Source organism: Aethalodelphis obliquidens, unplaced genomic scaffold (genome assembly GCF_003676395.1).
Source record: "Aethalodelphis obliquidens isolate GAN/ISIS:26980383/991018 unplaced genomic scaffold, ASM367639v1 scaffold6, whole genome shotgun sequence".
In the NCBI taxonomy this organism is placed as follows: domain Eukaryota; kingdom Metazoa; phylum Chordata; class Mammalia; order Artiodactyla; family Delphinidae; genus Aethalodelphis; species Aethalodelphis obliquidens.
Window position 1 is genome coordinate 42,369,467 of NW_020837950.1, and position 18,692 is coordinate 42,388,158.

Here is an 18,692-nt window from a genome sequence, read left to right on the forward strand (position 1 = left end):
TTATAAGTTGTTTCTGCATAAAATTTTTTTTGATGAATAATTTGCACAATTTATTTTGCTTAGTGAGTTGTATGCTACATCATTTAATTGATTTAGAAAATAGAAAAAAATGTAAATATTGGATTTATATATTAATTTATGTTACCATGCTTATTGTTAAGTATTTTGAATATCACCCATGGAAAGGCCCCATATTGGAGCCAGCAAAATGTCCAGTGGCTGTCTTCACTACAGAAGGAGGCATATTTCTTTTATTTTTAAAACTTTTTTTTATTGGGGTATAGTTGTTTTATACATAAAATATTTTTTTGAGTTGGATACCAAAAGAAGACTGGATATATAGGGACTTTTTGTCTTTTAACTTGTGCCAACTATGAATATACCCAACCCGTGGGGAATTTTTATATAATTTAAATTAGTTGTGACCTAAAAACTCCCCCCCCCACCACCAAAATGAAGCATTATAAAAGTAACACATATCTGCTTTTCTGGCTGATATAAGTGACTAGATGTATATGAGAAGTTTTGTCTACCTGTGTGGTCTTAGGATTGATGCTTCCAGTCTGACCTTACAAGACACCACACCACTAAAATCATAGCTGCAGTTAGTTGCTGAGCAAGAGTTGTAATGAAGCCACCTTCTGCAGTCCCCCACTATTGTGCAGAACATCCATTACATTGTTGCTATTTTAAAAATACAACCTACATTTCATATGCCATTTAGGCTTTTTTTTTTTAAACATTATGCGATACATTTGTTTTCTAAGTATGTTATTTCAAATCAAGTAATTGTAATTTTGAGGTCAGGAATTATTTTGTTGGGTCTAAGGGAAATAAAATCCCAAGACAGTTATGATGTATATAAGTCTTCAAGAAGTTTAAAAAGATAAAACTGTTGGTGCCATCATTACAATTTAGGCAAGGTATGCTAATATAATTATATATTCTTTCTTTATATCTTTAAAATTAAATGTTATTTTATAGTATAGAATTCTCTGAAATAGGTATTTTTACCAAGAATGAAGGGGAAATTTTTGTGGCTAGTTTTCTTCACAAAACAAATAAACAGGTGTATATATACATTTTATTTAGTATTTATTTTTAAATACAGATGCCTTAAACTATACACATAATAAAGTTTAGAAATTATAAAAAAAACAGTAATACAAAGTTACCATGGGTGCTTAAGTCATGTGAAAAAGTCACAAGGCCACTATATGAACATTCCTTATATTTTAGAAAAATATCTGGTCTTAGTATAAAAATTCTATGAAGGAGGAATTGTGCGGAAGAGATAAAATGCACATTGTTAATCATATAAATGCAGCATTGCATGGAATACTTTTAAGTGCTGGTATATTCCATATCTTCCCTAAACTATAACTTGGACTTTTAGAGATGCTTGTCACTATTTGTGATGAATATTTAGATGATTTACAAAAATTAGTAAACATGGAATTAAAAACTCTTCACTTTTCCATAAACTTCTTGGACTTCTGTCAATTGCAAAAACCTCTCAAAGTTCTGTGAGTAAAGAGAGGAAATCTTCATATTCTAAGATGGCAAAACCACTTTACTTAAATCCTGTTTGTCATAACTACAGTTTCTTAAGGCACTCAGTGCACCCTTCAATACTGAATACATCTAGAAACCTCACAAAATTTAAGCTAAATTAGGCATATAAGTTTACATTATAGTTGATGAGGAAGGAATTAAATTTGATTGATTGGAAGGACACTAGACTTTATACTCTCGAGATATCCTACTACTTATGGAATGATACTATTTTTAAAGTCTATTTAAAAAAATTTTTTAAATTATCTCCCTCCTCTTATATATACTAAATAGTATATATATAAAAAGCCAGTCATTAAATTCTCTGTGATCTACAAGATTATTCCAATATAAAAATCTTTACTCCAGGAATTCAAGCTGAGTCTCTGTAAGCCAGTTACTGCACACACAATATTACACTCTAGATACAGACAAAATTTGCTTTAATTTTTCAGGAAAATAAGTCATTTTAGTATATACCAGAATAAGATGTTCTTGTTCAAAAATCTAGGGAATGTATTCTTAGTTAATTAAATACAGCTTATCTTACTTTAAAGAAATAATATTATGGTATGTAAATGTATGGCTTTCTCTACTTGCTTATATAATTTTTATAATTATTGCACCAAGTGTATTTCTATAAAATGATGTATTTCCCATATAACCTATGGTCATCACAGTTTATAATCTGTTACCAATAAACAGTACTACCACATCCTTGTTAAGAGTCAGAATCACCTAACCTTTGAATATTAGAGGTCTTTCATTTGATCTCATTCATTATCATCATACAGGGGGAAACCAAGATTACACAGCTAATACATGGAGGGACTGGGATTCAAAAACAGGTCTTCTGACTTTAAGCCAGTGTTCTTTTAACGTTTTCTTTAAGTCACTATATTATCTGATTAAATAATCTAATGGAAAGCACGATATACAAAACAGAAAAGTGATATTGACCAAATTTCTACTAAAATGGGATTTGAACTTACAATCCTAAAAGCTTGCTTTTTGGCTCAGCTATATATCTGTCTATTCATTCACTGAGCCAAAAGCTGCAGTGGGAATACCATGGTGTGCAAGACAAACAAAATCCTTGCCGTCACACAATTTAAATTCGATGGGAAAAACAAACGATACATAACAGAATAAAAGAAGTGATAAATATTATTAATATAAAGCTGGCCACTTTCATCACATGCTCAGTTAAAAAGCCTTGTAGCTCACTTAATGATACGGTAAAATCAAGGTCTAAGAGCTACTTGAGGATAAACTCTAATACCAAATATACCTCTATAAAGTACCAAACTGAGTGAGTTATACATTACTAGATGTATGCATCCTACACATATGTGAAGATTCTAAATATATATTTATACACATAATCTATACAAAGAGCCATGCTCAATAAAAGTTAAATTACTTCCTAAAGTTTTCTAAAGTCTTCTCTGAAATACTATAGAAAGTAAAATAATTGCTTCTCTTTTCAACTCTATTCAGCAGATGTTTTGACTATGATGGGATAAAATTTTCCATTACAGGTGCCAATTGCCAATGTACAACTGTCTGCATTATTGCTTTAATTTCTTGTAGGTACTGAGGTTATATTAACTGTTATAGTTGTTGAGATGAACTTGTGTCACACTGTCGTTTTATCCAGTTTAGTCCAAACTGGCCCTGAACTATAAGCAAATAATGATGAATATACATTTTTTTTTTGGTCTTTTGACACTAAAGGGGACTTGGAGTTGATGCCAAATTGGTATTTATTCCACAGAAATCTGAGTTTCTCAAAACAAAAACATCTGCAGGCAGATTTTAAACATGTAAATAGATGTTTACTCCACTTTGTAAGCAATGGATTATTTCAGTACTGAATCGTAATTTACCATGAATAATTTAGTGCCATTATTTAACAAAGCAGTTTAAAATATCTTTCCTTAAAAAAGACCAAGTTTACTTTAAAAAGCTTTAAATTCACAGAAATCATTTATCAATATATTTTAGAATAATAACATGAGGAAAATATAGGAATTAAGGGAAAGGGTTTGAGATCAGAGGTTTATAGTGAAGTGTTAGTTGCATACATCAAAGCTGAAAGAAAAAGGCTGCTCAGTCTAGTGAATGTAGGAATTTGCTGGACTTCTAGTTTCTGGATGAAATGAGGTATTCATGAAGTATAAAATATATAAAAATGGCTGCTACATTTTGCTATTGCTCTGATCCAGAAAGCCTCATGTCTTCTGTCAGAGTATGTATGTAAAACAAGAGCAGGATAATTTGCTAGCTTGCAAAAAGTCAACAACTCAGACCCTTCATACTTTCTGACTTAATGTACACACACACACTTCAAAAGAATCTCAAGAATTAATCATTATATGGGAGCTTCTTTTATACAAAGTTAACTAAAATTAGGTAAATTGCTGTAATATTTTGGGCAGTAAAAATAAAATCGCCTTTTTTTTCATGGTATAGGAAGATGCTATCAGTATGTAAACAAATCAGAAATTATCCATCCACAAAAACTCTTGGAATGGGTATTTTCCTCAAGAATTCTCAGGAATGTGTGTAACCAGGAAAAATCAAAAGTCAACATTTATTAAGCATATACTATGTGCATATGTTACACTGGCAATGTGATGAAACTGGGAAATGTGAGAAAACTATTGCACTGAAAGGGCATGGGGGTTCACAATCTATTGGAAGAGATAAATCCCTAAATAACTGATATGAGGTGACAAAAAGGTAAAAACATAATACAGGGATATGAGAAGTCAATTATGAAAAATTAATTTTGAAAATGGGGAGATGAAATATTTGGGGGGAGAGGGAGAATCAATTGAAATGAGGCTGGGACTGCCAATGAATATCCAGACTATGGCAGGGCAGGGAGTAGAAAACTTGGGTCATCCCTGGCTCTTTGTAAGGCATCTTATTCAGCAGGATCAATTATTGGGACTTTGCCAGAAGATGAATTTTTAAAAAAAATTCACATATGCTATCAGTCTTCTGGAATTCCAGAAGTTTTCATCGAGAATTAGTCATTCTAATCATTGTTTTCACATACTATGAAAACTGTCAAAAGAAAAATGCTAAACAGATTTAAAATAAACATTTCCAAGTTTCATTAACTACTAATTAGCATTTTAAGGTAAGAAATAATAAATTTCATTATGAAGATTTTTATTAAATTATAGTATACTACAGTTTATGTCTTAATAATAAGATTTTAATCTTTAGGGTAATATGATATAAAAACCTACTTGGCCACATTACTTCTTGAGTTTCTTTTGGGCAGCCTTCTTCTTGACCATCTGTAATCGCTTCATGGCATTGAGTTGTGATTCTTGTGAAGTTGGACCTTTAAGGGATGCTGAGGGAGAGCTGCTTGATTCTGAAGTGGTTTTGTTAGTGGTACTTCCACTAGGCCCTGATGTCCCACTATTTCCATTCCCACTTAGTTGGCTGCTGCTTCCTGGAACCAAACTACTTGGACTGGGAAGACCTACTTTGCTAACATTGTCACAACTAACTGAGCGACTAAGGCCAGTTTTGCCCAAAGTTAGAGGTGGAGGTGGTTTCAGTGGTACAGTGGGTGAAGTGCTGTTACTGGAACCTATTTTGGAACCTATTCCACCTTTGGATGATGTTGCCAGACCAGTCAAACCCACGGGCTTCTGGTTAGCTGATGAGGTAGCAGGTTTCCCGCTATTGTTTTGGGTTGTTGAACTCAATTTTGCTGTGGATGGACCAGCAGAAGAAGTTTTGGCTGCAAAAGCTGCCCATCCAGTTAGGCCACTAGTTGCTGAAGAGGAAACACTGGTACTAGAAGAATTTCCTGAAACAACCGTGGATGTCTAAAAAACATAATATAAATATTAGAGCCAAGTGTAATTAACACCTAATATAATATTCTTAAATATATAACAAGTTTAATGGTTAAGACATTTTATACAAAAATGATCTGGGAAATTTAAAGCATAGCACCAAAATTAAGTTCTGCTAAACTGATCTGAAAAAACACATACAAGAAAACCTATCCATAGCTAATGGGTGCTACCATTTATAAAGCAGAAATTATGGGATGTCATATTCTTCTTCTAATCACTGCAGAAAAAAATATATGGGAATTCCTTTTTGAGGACTGCTCCTAGATTTGGTTACAAGCCATATCAGAAAATCAGATTTAATGCTTTAACTTGTTTTTCACCCAAAAAGGTTACTATTTAGCTCAGTAAAACATCTAATTCTTTAGGCTTTGCTCCAAATGACTTGTGGATCATTTCAAAAACAGAATCCACTCTTAATGGACAAAAATGCTCACGCCCAGGATATGTAGGAGATGTCTGAGATGAAGAGATTCACTCAATAAATATTGAGTGAATACATAAGATTTTGAACCTATTTTTAAAAATCCCCCACAAATTTTGAGCAAATAGCTACTGCATTGCAAAATATATACAGATACACCATGTTAAGTACTTGGAATTGTACAACTCTAAAGGTCGAAATATACTAAGAAGGTCTCATGACTTTATTTTCACAATTTGTCCATGTTTCCACTGAAACTATCACAAAGAGATCCCTGCTTCTGTATAACATTTTTAATCAACTGCCTCATAAGCTGCATAGTGACATTTTGGGTATGCCTGACTCACTCCCAGATGTATTTCTTAAAGGTATAACACTTCAATTTCTCTAATTAACTTCCTTGGCTAGTCAAAAGCTAACAGTGATACCAATGTCGCTACATAAATATTGCTCTTATTCATATGAGAACAATTTTTTTCACCTTAACGTTTAGGGAAAAATGCACTTTGTTCAAATTAATTACGGACTGAATTTCACACTGGCACTTTTTCTACCTTCATATTCTTGAGATTCACAAAAGTGTTAAATACGTAAAAGGTAAAGTCTTACAAATAGTATCTTACTTTAAAATATGGTAGTTATCATGCTTAAAATATACTCAGTTATATTTTAGAACTGAACTCTGAATGAGTTGAGAAAAACATTTTTAGTTCTTACAAAGTAGCCGTCAATATTGTCTGCATTAAACATTTTAAACCAATGTGAAAAATAATGTAAACAGAGTTCTCTGAGGTCTTTATCAGAGGAGGGTCCAGATTATTGTTCACATACTCCAAAAAACGATAGGATTTTTTTTTTTTTTTTTTTTTTTTTTTGCCATACTTGGGCCTCTCACTGTTGCAGCCTCTCCCGTTGCAGAGCACAGGCTCCCGATGCACAGGCTCAGCGGCCATGGCTCACGGGCCCAGCCGCTCCACGGCATGTGGGATCTTCCCAGACCGGGGCACGAACCCGTGACCCCTGCATTGGTAGGCGGACTCTCAACCACTGTGCCACCAGGGAAGCCCCGATAGGATTTTTTACAGTAACATCATACAATGACTATCTCATAAGGTTATGCAAAGAAGATAAACTTTACATCAATTACAAGTTCCTAGAGATATGCATACAGGTAATGAAAAAAAGTTAGTCAAGGAAGCAAAAGGACACAGGTGTAGCAAACTTTTAATTTTCAGTGATGAAAGATCTGATTTTTTCCTTTTCTTTATATTAAACATAAAACTGCCTGCTATATGGCTAAATGATCTTTCAACAAACTTCACAAAAGAAAACCCATCTGAAGTAATCAAAAAGACCAACACTTATGAAGTACAAAGCAAGTTCTGTGTGTATGGCATTTTATTTTAACGGTTTGCTGTTACTGGTATTGCTTTTCAACTGAATGACAGATGGCTTATAATACTATCAGGATGCACAAAAGTAAAATAACACAAACAACGGAGACCAAGTAATTTCTTACTATTCCAGTGCAGAAAATAAATTTCACAATTGTTCTCAACTAAAAATATTTTCTTGCCTATTATCCTAGTTAGAAAGCTATTTTTAAATTGCTTTTTATATATAAATGGGAACAATTTTTTTCATAGTAAAAATTTATTATATTTTATCATAAAAACGTCAAAACCTCTTCTTAATCAGAACATGACAGCCAAGGCCTTAATTTATTTGCTGTAAAATAATTTCATACTGGTTTCCTAAAAATAAACTTTAGTAGTAACAGGTTAGTATAAAAAGCTACCTAAAAGTGATTTAAGTATAGAATATAGCAACTCTAATTACTTTCAATAAGTTATTCTTACTTCTATTCTAGCTCACCAAGTTTCTATGTGACAAATCAATAATGGATATCCCTTGGATATCAGCTCTTCCCTGGTAAATTAAATTAAAAATGATCTGCAAATAAAATTATCAGTATCCTTCTCAGAGTACTTTATACTCATATTCTTTATCATCAAACCAATGTTCTTGATCTTTGCTACTTACAGCCACTTGGACAAGGTAACAGCTTTAGAATTTTCTGGGGTTAACCTTTGAGAATTTGGGGCTAACATTTTTTTCTTCCATCTTTAAAATTCCATCTTCTGCTTAAAACTGGAATGTGAAACTCAATAAAAGCATTCTTTTTGTTATAAAATTAGATTAGAAAAATATTTTATTCCATGATATCAAAATGCCAGAATATTAATAATAATGTAGCATGATATCAAGGATGAAAATCTAGGAATGAGAAAGGTGATACTCTCACTAGATAATCTGGCTCCTTAGTATAAGAGAGGGCCAATTCATGGGGAAAATTCATGATAATAATAGAAAAAAATAAGACAAAGAAGAAAACTTCAATAGCCAATAAGCAGGAAGAAAAAAGCTATGGGGCCAATCAGCACAAGTAATGTGAGGAGCAAAACTACTGCTACTGAGGACAAAGGTATTTAGAATTTAAACCAAATTCCCAATTGGAGAGAAGTGGCTGACTACATAGGAATGGTAAAGAATGTTATCTTGGAATGCTCACAAACAGTTCCTAATCACCATAAAAAGAGAAATAGCAGAGCTCAAGATTAAATAATTACATAAATGTTCTCTTTCTACTCAATGTTAATAGTAATGTAGTCTTAATGTAGTCTTAATTTCCAACATATGGCCATTTAGTATACAAAGTTTCACATTATTTTTTTTCCCAAGTAACTATTAAGTCAACTAAATTTAAATCCAATCTTAGATAAAAATGGAATATACTATACCTTGACTTCTGATCTCTTAAATGCTAGAAAAGTTAACTCTTGCTTGAGTTTAGTTTCTGGTTTCTTAACCAATGGATCTTTAACAGCAGGAGCTACAGAAACAACTGTGGGGGCTGGTTTCTGTGGTGGTTTCTGAGTTTTTTGAGCCTGCAAAAATCAGTGTTAAGATTAAATTAGCTACAAAATCTTAGTTAAATGCACAGAAAGACAATAAAATCTATCACAGGACTCCTCATTGAATTGAAATACAGATGAACATTAAAAAAATATTGTGATGACACTGAAAATATAGATTCTTCGACAAATTATTTGTATCATCATATTAATTAATGGTTTTATAGATTTTATTAGTTTCTAAACAGTAAAGATAATACGAAACTTTAAAAATTATCCAGATTAGGGTTAATTAAATGTCATTTTAACAAAACCAAATTGATAAAAAGAAAAAGAAAAAAAAAAAATCACATAAGCATTTTCAGTTTTATTTTGACCAAAAATTGACTTTTCTTTTATTTTATATTAGGTACTTCACTAAACTCTCTTGTGAACTCTAATCATTTTTCAGTTTGTTCTTTAGTGTTCTCCAGCTAGATAATATTAACTATATAAACAGTATAGTGCAGTGTTTGAGAGGACAGTCTTTGGAGTCAAACAGAACTAGAATCAAAACCCAGCTCAACTACTTCCCTAGCTATGTTACCTCAAGTAAAATATGTAAATCTCTAAAAGTTTCATTTTCATTTGCAAAATGGGGATAATATCTTGTTTCAAAGGTGGGTTATGAGAATGAATTGTGATTACGTAAGCCTTTACATAGTGTCTGGCACATATTAAGTGCAGACAATAATAGTTACTATTTATTCATTATCATTATTTACAAAAGGTAAGAAAACTGAATCTGAAAGAACCCATCTCTACGGGATGGGTAAAGATGCTCCCTGCCATTCCATTGTCCTTGACAATCCTAATAAGGCCATGCAAGACAATACCAGAAAATGTATTAATAATGTGTTCTCATTTCTGGAAATTTGAATGCAGCTGTTTTATCTCTGTTTAGACTTTCTTGTGCTATGGTTTGCCATACAATATAATTTTCAGCCTTAAGTCTCAATTCATCCCATTTTTTATATTACAAACTTTCCACATGAAAGTACAACTAATTTCAGACATCACTTATAAAGCAACACTCAGATCAAGAATATTATTAAGGATGCTGTTAGATATCTATGATAAAAATATCTCTTACGACCAAGAAAGATTATCTTACCCTCTACTGCAAACCACGTTATGAAAATGTAGCCTTCAGAGTAAATCAGAAATACATGGTTCCATACCCATGGCTTTCAATCTTATACTTCCCTCTATGCACATCAGTAGATGTGGTGAGACTCTGAAGACCCACCTAACTTGTATGCTTTAGCAGATGAAGATTCATTACAGTGAAGCCCAGAAAGAACCTCTGCCTAGGAGATCATGTTTGGATCTTTCTCTGCGTCCTCTATTTCACCTAGCCATCTTAGAAGCTGAGTAAGAAATACCCAAAACCCTTTGTCCTTCGCTGGTAATACTAGTTTAGGGAACTAGGATATTGTCACTGACTCAGTGTTGCTCAACAAAGGCACTATAATTTTTCATTGGGTGACTGACTCACACAGTGCAGAATATATGACATTCACCACTCAAGGCGACAGTTGCCAGTATGGCAGCAATCAAAATTATCATGTATTTTTATTACTGCTGAGTAGGAGTGTGTTACCACCTTAGATTGAGAACCACTGCAGTAAGTCATGAGTCTCTCACCTAGTGCTGGGGCAAAACCCATTACCTGGTAGACAGAAAATTACAAAACAAAAGAATAATCTTGGACCCTGCCACCCACCATTCTTAACTCTGTCTTCCCGTCTTCCTATAATAATGTGTACTGCAGAATCTGCCCTAGTTAAGAAATTAGTGCAAGGAGAAAGGGGATATAAGATGTTATTTATGGTATCCTTGAGATATCTTGGACCAATAACCAATGCACATATATATGAGAACGTCACTGAAAGCAATTATAGTAAGAATGACTGGATTTAGCATCCCCACCATTTCCAAATTTCTTTCTCTCACTGAACATTGTGTTTACCAGATCCTAATCTTCAGGCTTACTTCAGATCACATCTTTTGGTATTTCTCCAGGTCCACTCTTGGTGTATCTAATCATGTTCTGACATTAGTCATGGCCCCTTATTCAGCACTTGACTCTTGGACATACAGACTGAACTTACTGACTGCAGATTTCTGGTGCAAATCTATATTTCCTCCATTTATGTATCTTAAAATGAGAACAACAGAATGTGTGATGTGTCCAGTCCTGAGCTTTGCTCTGGTGCTTTGCCAGTGAATGAGACTAGGTCTTAATGACAAATTAATTAGACATTTAATTTGCAAAGTTGATAAAGAATAAAAGGTATCCCAGATGAGGAGAAGCTGAGAAGCAGGACATATGGGAACACGAAAAGTTCACCACATACTCAGGGAATGAACCATTTGGTCTGGCATGGCCACAGTATGTGGGTGTATATGATGAAGTGGTGGGAGAGAAGGATACAAAGGTAGAGTTGGGTCAAAGAGAGAAGGTCCATACATCCACTCTAACAAGGAAAACTTCATTATATAGGTAATTGAGAGCCACTGGGCACACTTAAACAGATAAAGTTAGATAATTACTTTAGAAGAATATTCTAACTGCAGTGTGTAAAGTGGACTGAAGGAGCTAAAGCAATAGACAAGAAATGAGGGGTTTGTGGGACAGGGTAACAAAAGTGAAATGAACAGATTTGTGAAATACATAAGAGGTAGAATTAACAAGTTTGGTAAACAAAGGGATGTGGAATTAAGAGAGGCATCAAGGATAATGTTTTCTAGTTCAGGCAACTGAGGAAAAATTGAGTGGAGAAGAAAACAATTTTAATTTTAAAAGCATTGAACTTAAAGTAACTGTAGGATATCTGGTCAGCTGCCAAAATTCATTCCAGGAAGAGGGTTAGAACTATAAATATAGACCTGGTGTAAACTAAGTCACAAAATGTAAGGGAGTAAAAACTTAGGAGAGAACGGTACTTACTTTATTAAGAGACTTACAATAAAATAATAATAAACTTTGAAGCTATACTAAAGAAAGATTACTGTCACAAATTATTTATTTTGACTACCAATTCTTAGTGACTACTTGTGTCAAGGCACTGGAATGCACTGTTGTGCTCACCCGTAATTACTTTGGTTGAGGTCCTGGGGGGCTAGTTTAAGTAATAAACTAAATAAAAATCAGACTGAGCAGAGAACAATTGTATCATGTCAAAGAAATTTCCCATTACAAACAGAAAGTATAAATACTACTGAAATGTTACTACTTTTCATAGGAATAAAACATAATCTATTTCTGATTTGAGTGATTAAAAAGTAAAGTAGGTATCTTGATTTTTTTTTTCTTATTTTTAACTAAGTACTTCTAACTTTAAAAAGATATATTTGGTCAGAAAAATTTATGTAGAAACTCACTTGGTTAACAATATGAGAACTCTTTTATCAAGAGTCCCTAATCTTCTGGAGAAAACTACAATTCGAAATGATACATGCACTCACTATGTTCACAGCAGCACTATTTACAATAGCCAAGACTTGGAAGCAGTCTAAATGTCCACTGACAGATGAATGGATAAAGAAGATGTGGTATATTTATACAATGGAATATTCCTCAGCCATAAAAAGAATGAAATAATGTCATCTGTGGCAACACGGATGGACCTAGAGATTATCATACTAAGTGAAAGAAAAAGACAAATACAATATGATATCATATGTGGAATCTAAAATGTGACACAATTGAACTTATTTATGAAACAGAAACAGACTCACAGAAAACAGACTTGTGGTTACCAAGGAGGTGGGAGAGGTGGGGGAGGGATGGATTGGAAGTTTGGAATTAGCATATGGAAACTATTATATACAGAATGAGTAAACAAGGTCCTACTGCATGGCACAGGGATATTCAATATCCTGAATCACTTTGTTGTATACCAGCAACTAACATAACATAAATCAACTATACTTCAATAAAAAATAAAATTAAAAAAAAAAAACAAAAAGAGAGTCCCTAATCTAAGGCAGGGGAGGGCGGATGGGGGAAGCAAACAAGTCACTGAAGTAAATAACAACTTGATTTCTTTAAAAGGAAGATGATAACATTCATCCATCTACTATTTAAATAAGTTAGAAAACTATCCAATATAACAAATGAAAACATGTTTCAGTACGAAATTAAAGACAGTTATGTTTGTGAGCAGTAAACTGAGAAAGTACTGGGGAATATAGGATAAATGGTCACTTGAAGACAATGAGAAGGAAAGACTGAGGAACAGAGAGAGAAACACAGGAGGAAAGACAGAGATGCACATACAAATACTGCCTCTGTACACAGTTTGTAAGTTTGGTGGTTTACACTCACTCAGGAATAGATATTTCTAATATTTCCTTACCAGACTCAGCAGAGTCTGGGGCTTTGTATCTCACCACTTCCCACAGTGCTTTATGTTTATAAATACACTGACATACCAGTAAGGAATATTTATATTTTGTGGGTCTCCAATTCTGACTTTTATAATAGAACAAGTTAAAAGCTGAGCAGAGAAAAATGCATATACATGGTCTGGTCCATTTAGGCATAGACACAAAAATCACACATATACACAAACATTTAAATCATCAGCTTATAAGATTTTTTTTCAATAACATAAATGTTCAAATTTTTATCTTAAAAAGCACATATCAACAAAGAAATTGACAGAGATTGTTTAAAATAGAGAAAAATGATTCCTACCATTCTTTTCATTTGTCTGGTACACCGGGCACAATACCACACAAGGCGAGGGTCATTCACTTCCTTGTCTGTCACCTGCGGCTTATGGCAATCTTGGTGGTAGAGATTATGGCATTCCTGACATTCTACTAATTGATTACCAGATGCCACTGTCATTTGCCTAAGAAAGTATACCATTAAATATTACATTTATTTGAATGCAACAATTTAAAGCCATTTTAGGGTTGTTCTGGTAAAGTTTGATAAATTAAAGAGGGTAAAAACCCCAGAAAAGCCAAAGAGCAAAGTAACGAATCCCAACATTGTAGCCTGCACAAACAATTCATTTCTTTTAAAGGTTATGCTCAGCCATTAAGAAATGTATAAGATGACTTAAAGACTAAATTTGGCTATATTCTCCTTGTCATTTCTCATTGCAATTTTTTTCTTTCTCACAGAAGGTACACAGTAGACTTTGGCTAGTCCTCCAACAGTCTCATAACATCTTCTTTGTACCTCTATTAAATTCCTTTATATTTGCTGCCTACATATTGTTCTATCTTCTTCATTAATATTTGAGTTGCCTAAAGTTAGAAACTGGACCTAATTAACTATAGGGCCTAGCACATTACTGCGCAGACACAGGGTGTTCAATAAATAAATGTCTTAACTAAATAGAATGCAGTAATATGTGTATCAAAAAAGTATAAATTCCAACAGCAACAGCCTTAGACTATCATAACAAGTCTCCTTACGGAGGGTTACAATTACTAGTCCTTTCCCCCTTATTACTTTACCATTTACTTCTTTATATAAAAATGATAACTCTTATAGTAGATAAAAGTTGAAATAAACAAATATATGTTAAAACAATGAAGCTCTAACGAAATGATCCTATTCAGAAGTACATTAACTGATTCTCTATAAGGTTCACAAAAGTTTATAGGTATGCACTCAGTCCCAATGCACCAGAATTTAACATTTTCATGAAGAAAACAGCAACAAAGGTGGTAATTTTTTCTGTTGTGCTAGGCAATGAAAGTCATTAACAATTAAAGACATAGCTCCTGGCATCAAGGAGTTTAAAATCTAATTATTCTGATTTTTAAGATGCATCTTCTACTAAGCAGAATTATCTATGTTTTTATAATTATGAATCCATGTTTCAAAACAACACTCAGAATAACCTACATGATCCATTAATTTCATTTCCATTATCCTTAGGAAAAGATTTAATGGTATTTTAGAAAATGATATATAACCATTTACTTTATAAATACTATCAACACTTCAGGGAAAAAAAAGCAACATAGTCTTCTTAAACAGAAAGATGAGGGGCTTCCCTGGTGGCGCAGTGGTTGAGAGTCCGCCTGTCGATGCAGGGGACACGGGTTCGTGCCCCGGTCAGGGAAGGTCCCACATGCCTCGGAGCAGCTGGGCCCATGAGCCATGGCCGCTGAGCCTGCGCTCCGGAACGGGAGAGGCCACACAGTGAGAGGCCCGCATACCGCAAAAAAAAAAAAAAAAAAAAAAAAAAGAAAGGTGAAAATAATTAAGTCTGCTGAACAGACTCTTTCTCACTAAAAAATAAAGCAATAATTGCTTTCCCTCTAGAAGCCAAGAACGCAGAAAATATTACTACAACATAACTGATTAAAGATGCCTGTCAAGAATATAAAATTTTGACAATTTTTAAGACACTAAATTGCCATATGCCATATGCCATAAGGTTTATCTACTTACCGATCTACTTATCTCCTACCCACCTTCAAATTATAAAAACAAAATTAAAAAAACACCCAACAATTGGTCTTTTTTTTTTTTTTAAGTTGTTTGCTCTTTACAAAGACACAAAAGAATCTGTGGCAAGGTACAACTAACCTACAAACAACACAGGCCAATCCCATCTCCATGGCAAAATCATCAGCACTGGTCTCCTCAAAGCTGGAAAGGTCAGTCATAGCTAAATCCTTGCTGGTTTGGACAGTAATGGGAGAGGACCGTGTCTCTGGTTTCTCCAATCTAGGTTTCTTTGGAATATCAACTCCTTCAGTGATGTCTGATTTCATCTATAAAAAGCACCCAATCAGAAAGTAACATGTTAGAATAAACTTTAAATCACTGAGAGATGTGATAGACATCTATCACATCTATCACAAGATAAGATAGACAGTGTGCAATGACCAAGTCCACTCAACAGATATTTTCACATAGTTAGGGAGAGATGTACACACTAAAGACCTGGAGAACATTTATAATAAATTCATAATCAGTATGTTAAAAGACTCCAACAAGGTAGAAATAAATAAATCAGAACAGTTTAGCATGCATCTGTATTTCTCTTTGTACTCTTTTATCCATTAAAGAATCCTGGAAGTTCAGTGGATTTACTTACAGTGCCCTCCCAACCCCCCACTGGATGCTTTGAATTGAGAAGCCATAGTACTACTAAGGCTATTTTTAAGGCTATTTTAAAATTTTAAATAATGAAGTAGTGATAGTTAATATATATTGAAAAGAAGTAAATAATGAACTTCTACCAGTCGTTCAGGCTTAACACATTGCCATACTTGCTTCAAACATCCACTATGTCTAATAATGTTGAAGATGTACCCATCCCATTACATCCACTTATAGGTATACATCCTATAGAAACTACCACCATGTGGGCAAAGACATACGTATAAAGCAGCTCACTGAAACCCCACTGTAATAGAGGAAAAGGAGAAATAAGCTAACTGCTCATCAGCGGGGGAATGGATTAACTGGTTTATTTATAGAATTAATATTCCACATGTTAGCTGAAAGAAATGTTCAAATCTACATGTATCAACATAGGTAAATTTCAAAAGCACATTGCTGAGTGGAAAAAGTTGCTAAAAGATATATATGAGATATATATATGGAAAATAGAGATATATTTTCTAAATATTGGCTATTCATAAACTATATTATATTGTTTTCTGTGCTTTTAAATTTATATAAAAACAATGCAATATAGTTTATGAATAGCCAATATTTAGAAAAAAGTATGAAAACACCCCACCTTAAGGGCAGGGGTAGTAAAAGTTTTTTTAAATGTATTTTTTACTAAGTGCTAAAATCCTAATAATTATGTGCAGAAATCATTCAAAATAGACAATCCAAGAGTTATCTGTATCTGTTATCTGTAACCCTGTTAAGGTACACCATTCTGTAACAAATTTCATGTTTAGTCATTTACATCTTTATTCTTTCCTCGCCATCTTTTCTTTTCAACAACAGTTCCATCTAGAATACTTGAGTTATACATGAAATTAGTACATCTTCTAGTGCTCAAATATTTATTGACAACGACTTCAGTAAATGGTTTTAAAATGTTTCTAAATTTTAATTTCAAAAAACCAATATCCATAATTATCAAAATATATTTACTGAGTGGTTATTATGTACTTTTACCCACTATTATATACAAAAAGTAAGCACAAAACGTTTTCTGGCCTATAAACTGATTGATTCATTGACTGATTTACTAGAGTAAAATAAAATCTTACTTTATCAGCAGGTCTCTTTTCACCTTCCTTCTTTACCTTTTCAGTTGTTAGGACCTTGCCATTATTATTGCCAGAAGGAAGAGTGGATGATGTTTTGGGCTCTTGCTTAATGGAAACAGTTTTTGTGCTTGAAATTTTGGGTGGTTCCACATCCTATAGGTGAAATTAAAAAGATACCCATAATTAAATATTCAGACTATCTAATATACTATTAAAAAAAACAGATCATAAATCTAAACAACTATCAGTTAAAAATTAAGACATCATGTAGTGACCAATGTGTTGCCTTCTTCTTTAAACAACTTTATTGAGGAATAACTGATATACAAACTGCACCTAGTTAAAGTGTAAAATTGGATATGTTTCGCTCTATGGTTTCACGACAATCAATATAAGGAACATATCCATCATCTCACAAAGTGTCCTGGTTGCCCTTTGTAATCACTCTTAGAGGTAGACATCCTAGAAAAACTTCACTCTTAGAGGTAGACATCCTAGAAAAACTAAGCCACCCAGTCTCAGGCAACCACATATCTGCTTTCTGCAACTATAGATTAGTTTGCATTTCCTAGAAATTTTCATAAATGGAATCATGCAGTATATACTCTTTTTTTCTGGCTTCTTTCACTCAGCAATATTTATTTTGAGATTCATCAATGTTGTTGAGTGTAGCAAAAGTTCATTTCTTTTGTTGCTGAATAGTACTCCATTGAACAAATACACCATGATTTGTTTATTCATTTACCTATTAATGGACATTTGGGTTGTTTCCAGTTTGACCTATTACGAATACAGATATTATGAACATTCAGGTACAAATCTTTATATGGACATATACTTCCATTTCTCTAGAATAAACATGTAGGAGTGGAATGTCTGGATCACATGGTAGGTTTATGCTTAACTTTTTATGAAACTGCCAAACCATGTTCCAAAGTGGTATACCATTTTACATTTCCATCAGGAGTATATGAGAGTCCCAGTTCCTTCACATCCTCATATCCTCACCAATGCTTGGTATGGCTAATCTTTTTAATTTTAGACATTTTAATAGGTATGTAGTGGCATATCACTGTAGATTTAATTTCCATTTCCCTAATGGCTAATGGTGTTAAACATTTTTTTCAAGTGCTTATTTGCCACACATTTATCTTCTTTGCTAAAGCATTTGTTAAATTATTGAGTATAAAGAGATCTTCACAGATTCTGGATACAAGTCCTTTATCAGATACATCATTTGCAAACCTTTTCTCTCAGTCTGTGGCTTATCTTTCCATTCTGTTTTAAACTTGCAATCCTTGTTATTTTTACTCTTTGATATGTATATATATTTGTTATCTGTTGCTGTTAAAAGAAAGCTTATGCATATAGTAGCTCCTTGGAATTATACCCAGTTGATAATGTTTATAAGCACACCACTGCTTCTAGGTGATTCTCACACAATTCTAGAGATGGAAATGTCCAGTTAAAGACTAAAATTAAATGCATCTGTGTTTTAAAAACACCTAGCAGAGTATTTTCTCTAAACTGACCATGAGAAGTCATTTCCAGTTAGAAACCTAAGGGCAGGAGGCTTTTTAATTGTAACAAACTTCTTATGTACTTTAACAGATGAAATTCCTTCTGTTTTAGAATCTCAAAATACTGCTTCTTTAG

The 18,692-nt window shown here is 33.3% G+C and overlaps 1 protein-coding gene across 5 annotated transcripts in view; it reads right to left on the reverse strand.

The window, feature by feature from the left end:
* Window positions 1-1,070: 1,070 nt before the first annotated feature.
* The window catches only part of INTS12 (integrator complex subunit 12), a 29,366-nt gene continuing 11,744 nt past the window's right edge, over window positions 1,071-18,692 (reverse strand). For 4 of the 5 annotated variants that reach the window (XM_027103433.1, XM_027103434.1, XM_027103435.1 and 1 more), the window contains exons 3-7: window positions 17,037-17,189; window positions 15,385-15,572; window positions 13,525-13,684; window positions 8,667-8,813; window positions 1,071-5,411 (exon numbers count right to left, since the gene is read on the reverse strand). In XM_027103433.1, the coding sequence (XP_026959234.1) occupies window positions 4,827-5,411; window positions 8,667-8,813; window positions 13,525-13,684; window positions 15,385-15,572; window positions 17,037-17,189 (1,233 nt within the window). In that variant the 3' untranslated portion in view covers window positions 1,071-4,826. The remainder of the gene's footprint in view (window positions 5,412-8,666; window positions 8,814-13,524; window positions 13,685-15,384; window positions 15,573-17,036; window positions 17,190-18,692) is intronic. The other variant, XM_027103436.1, reaches the window with a different exon arrangement.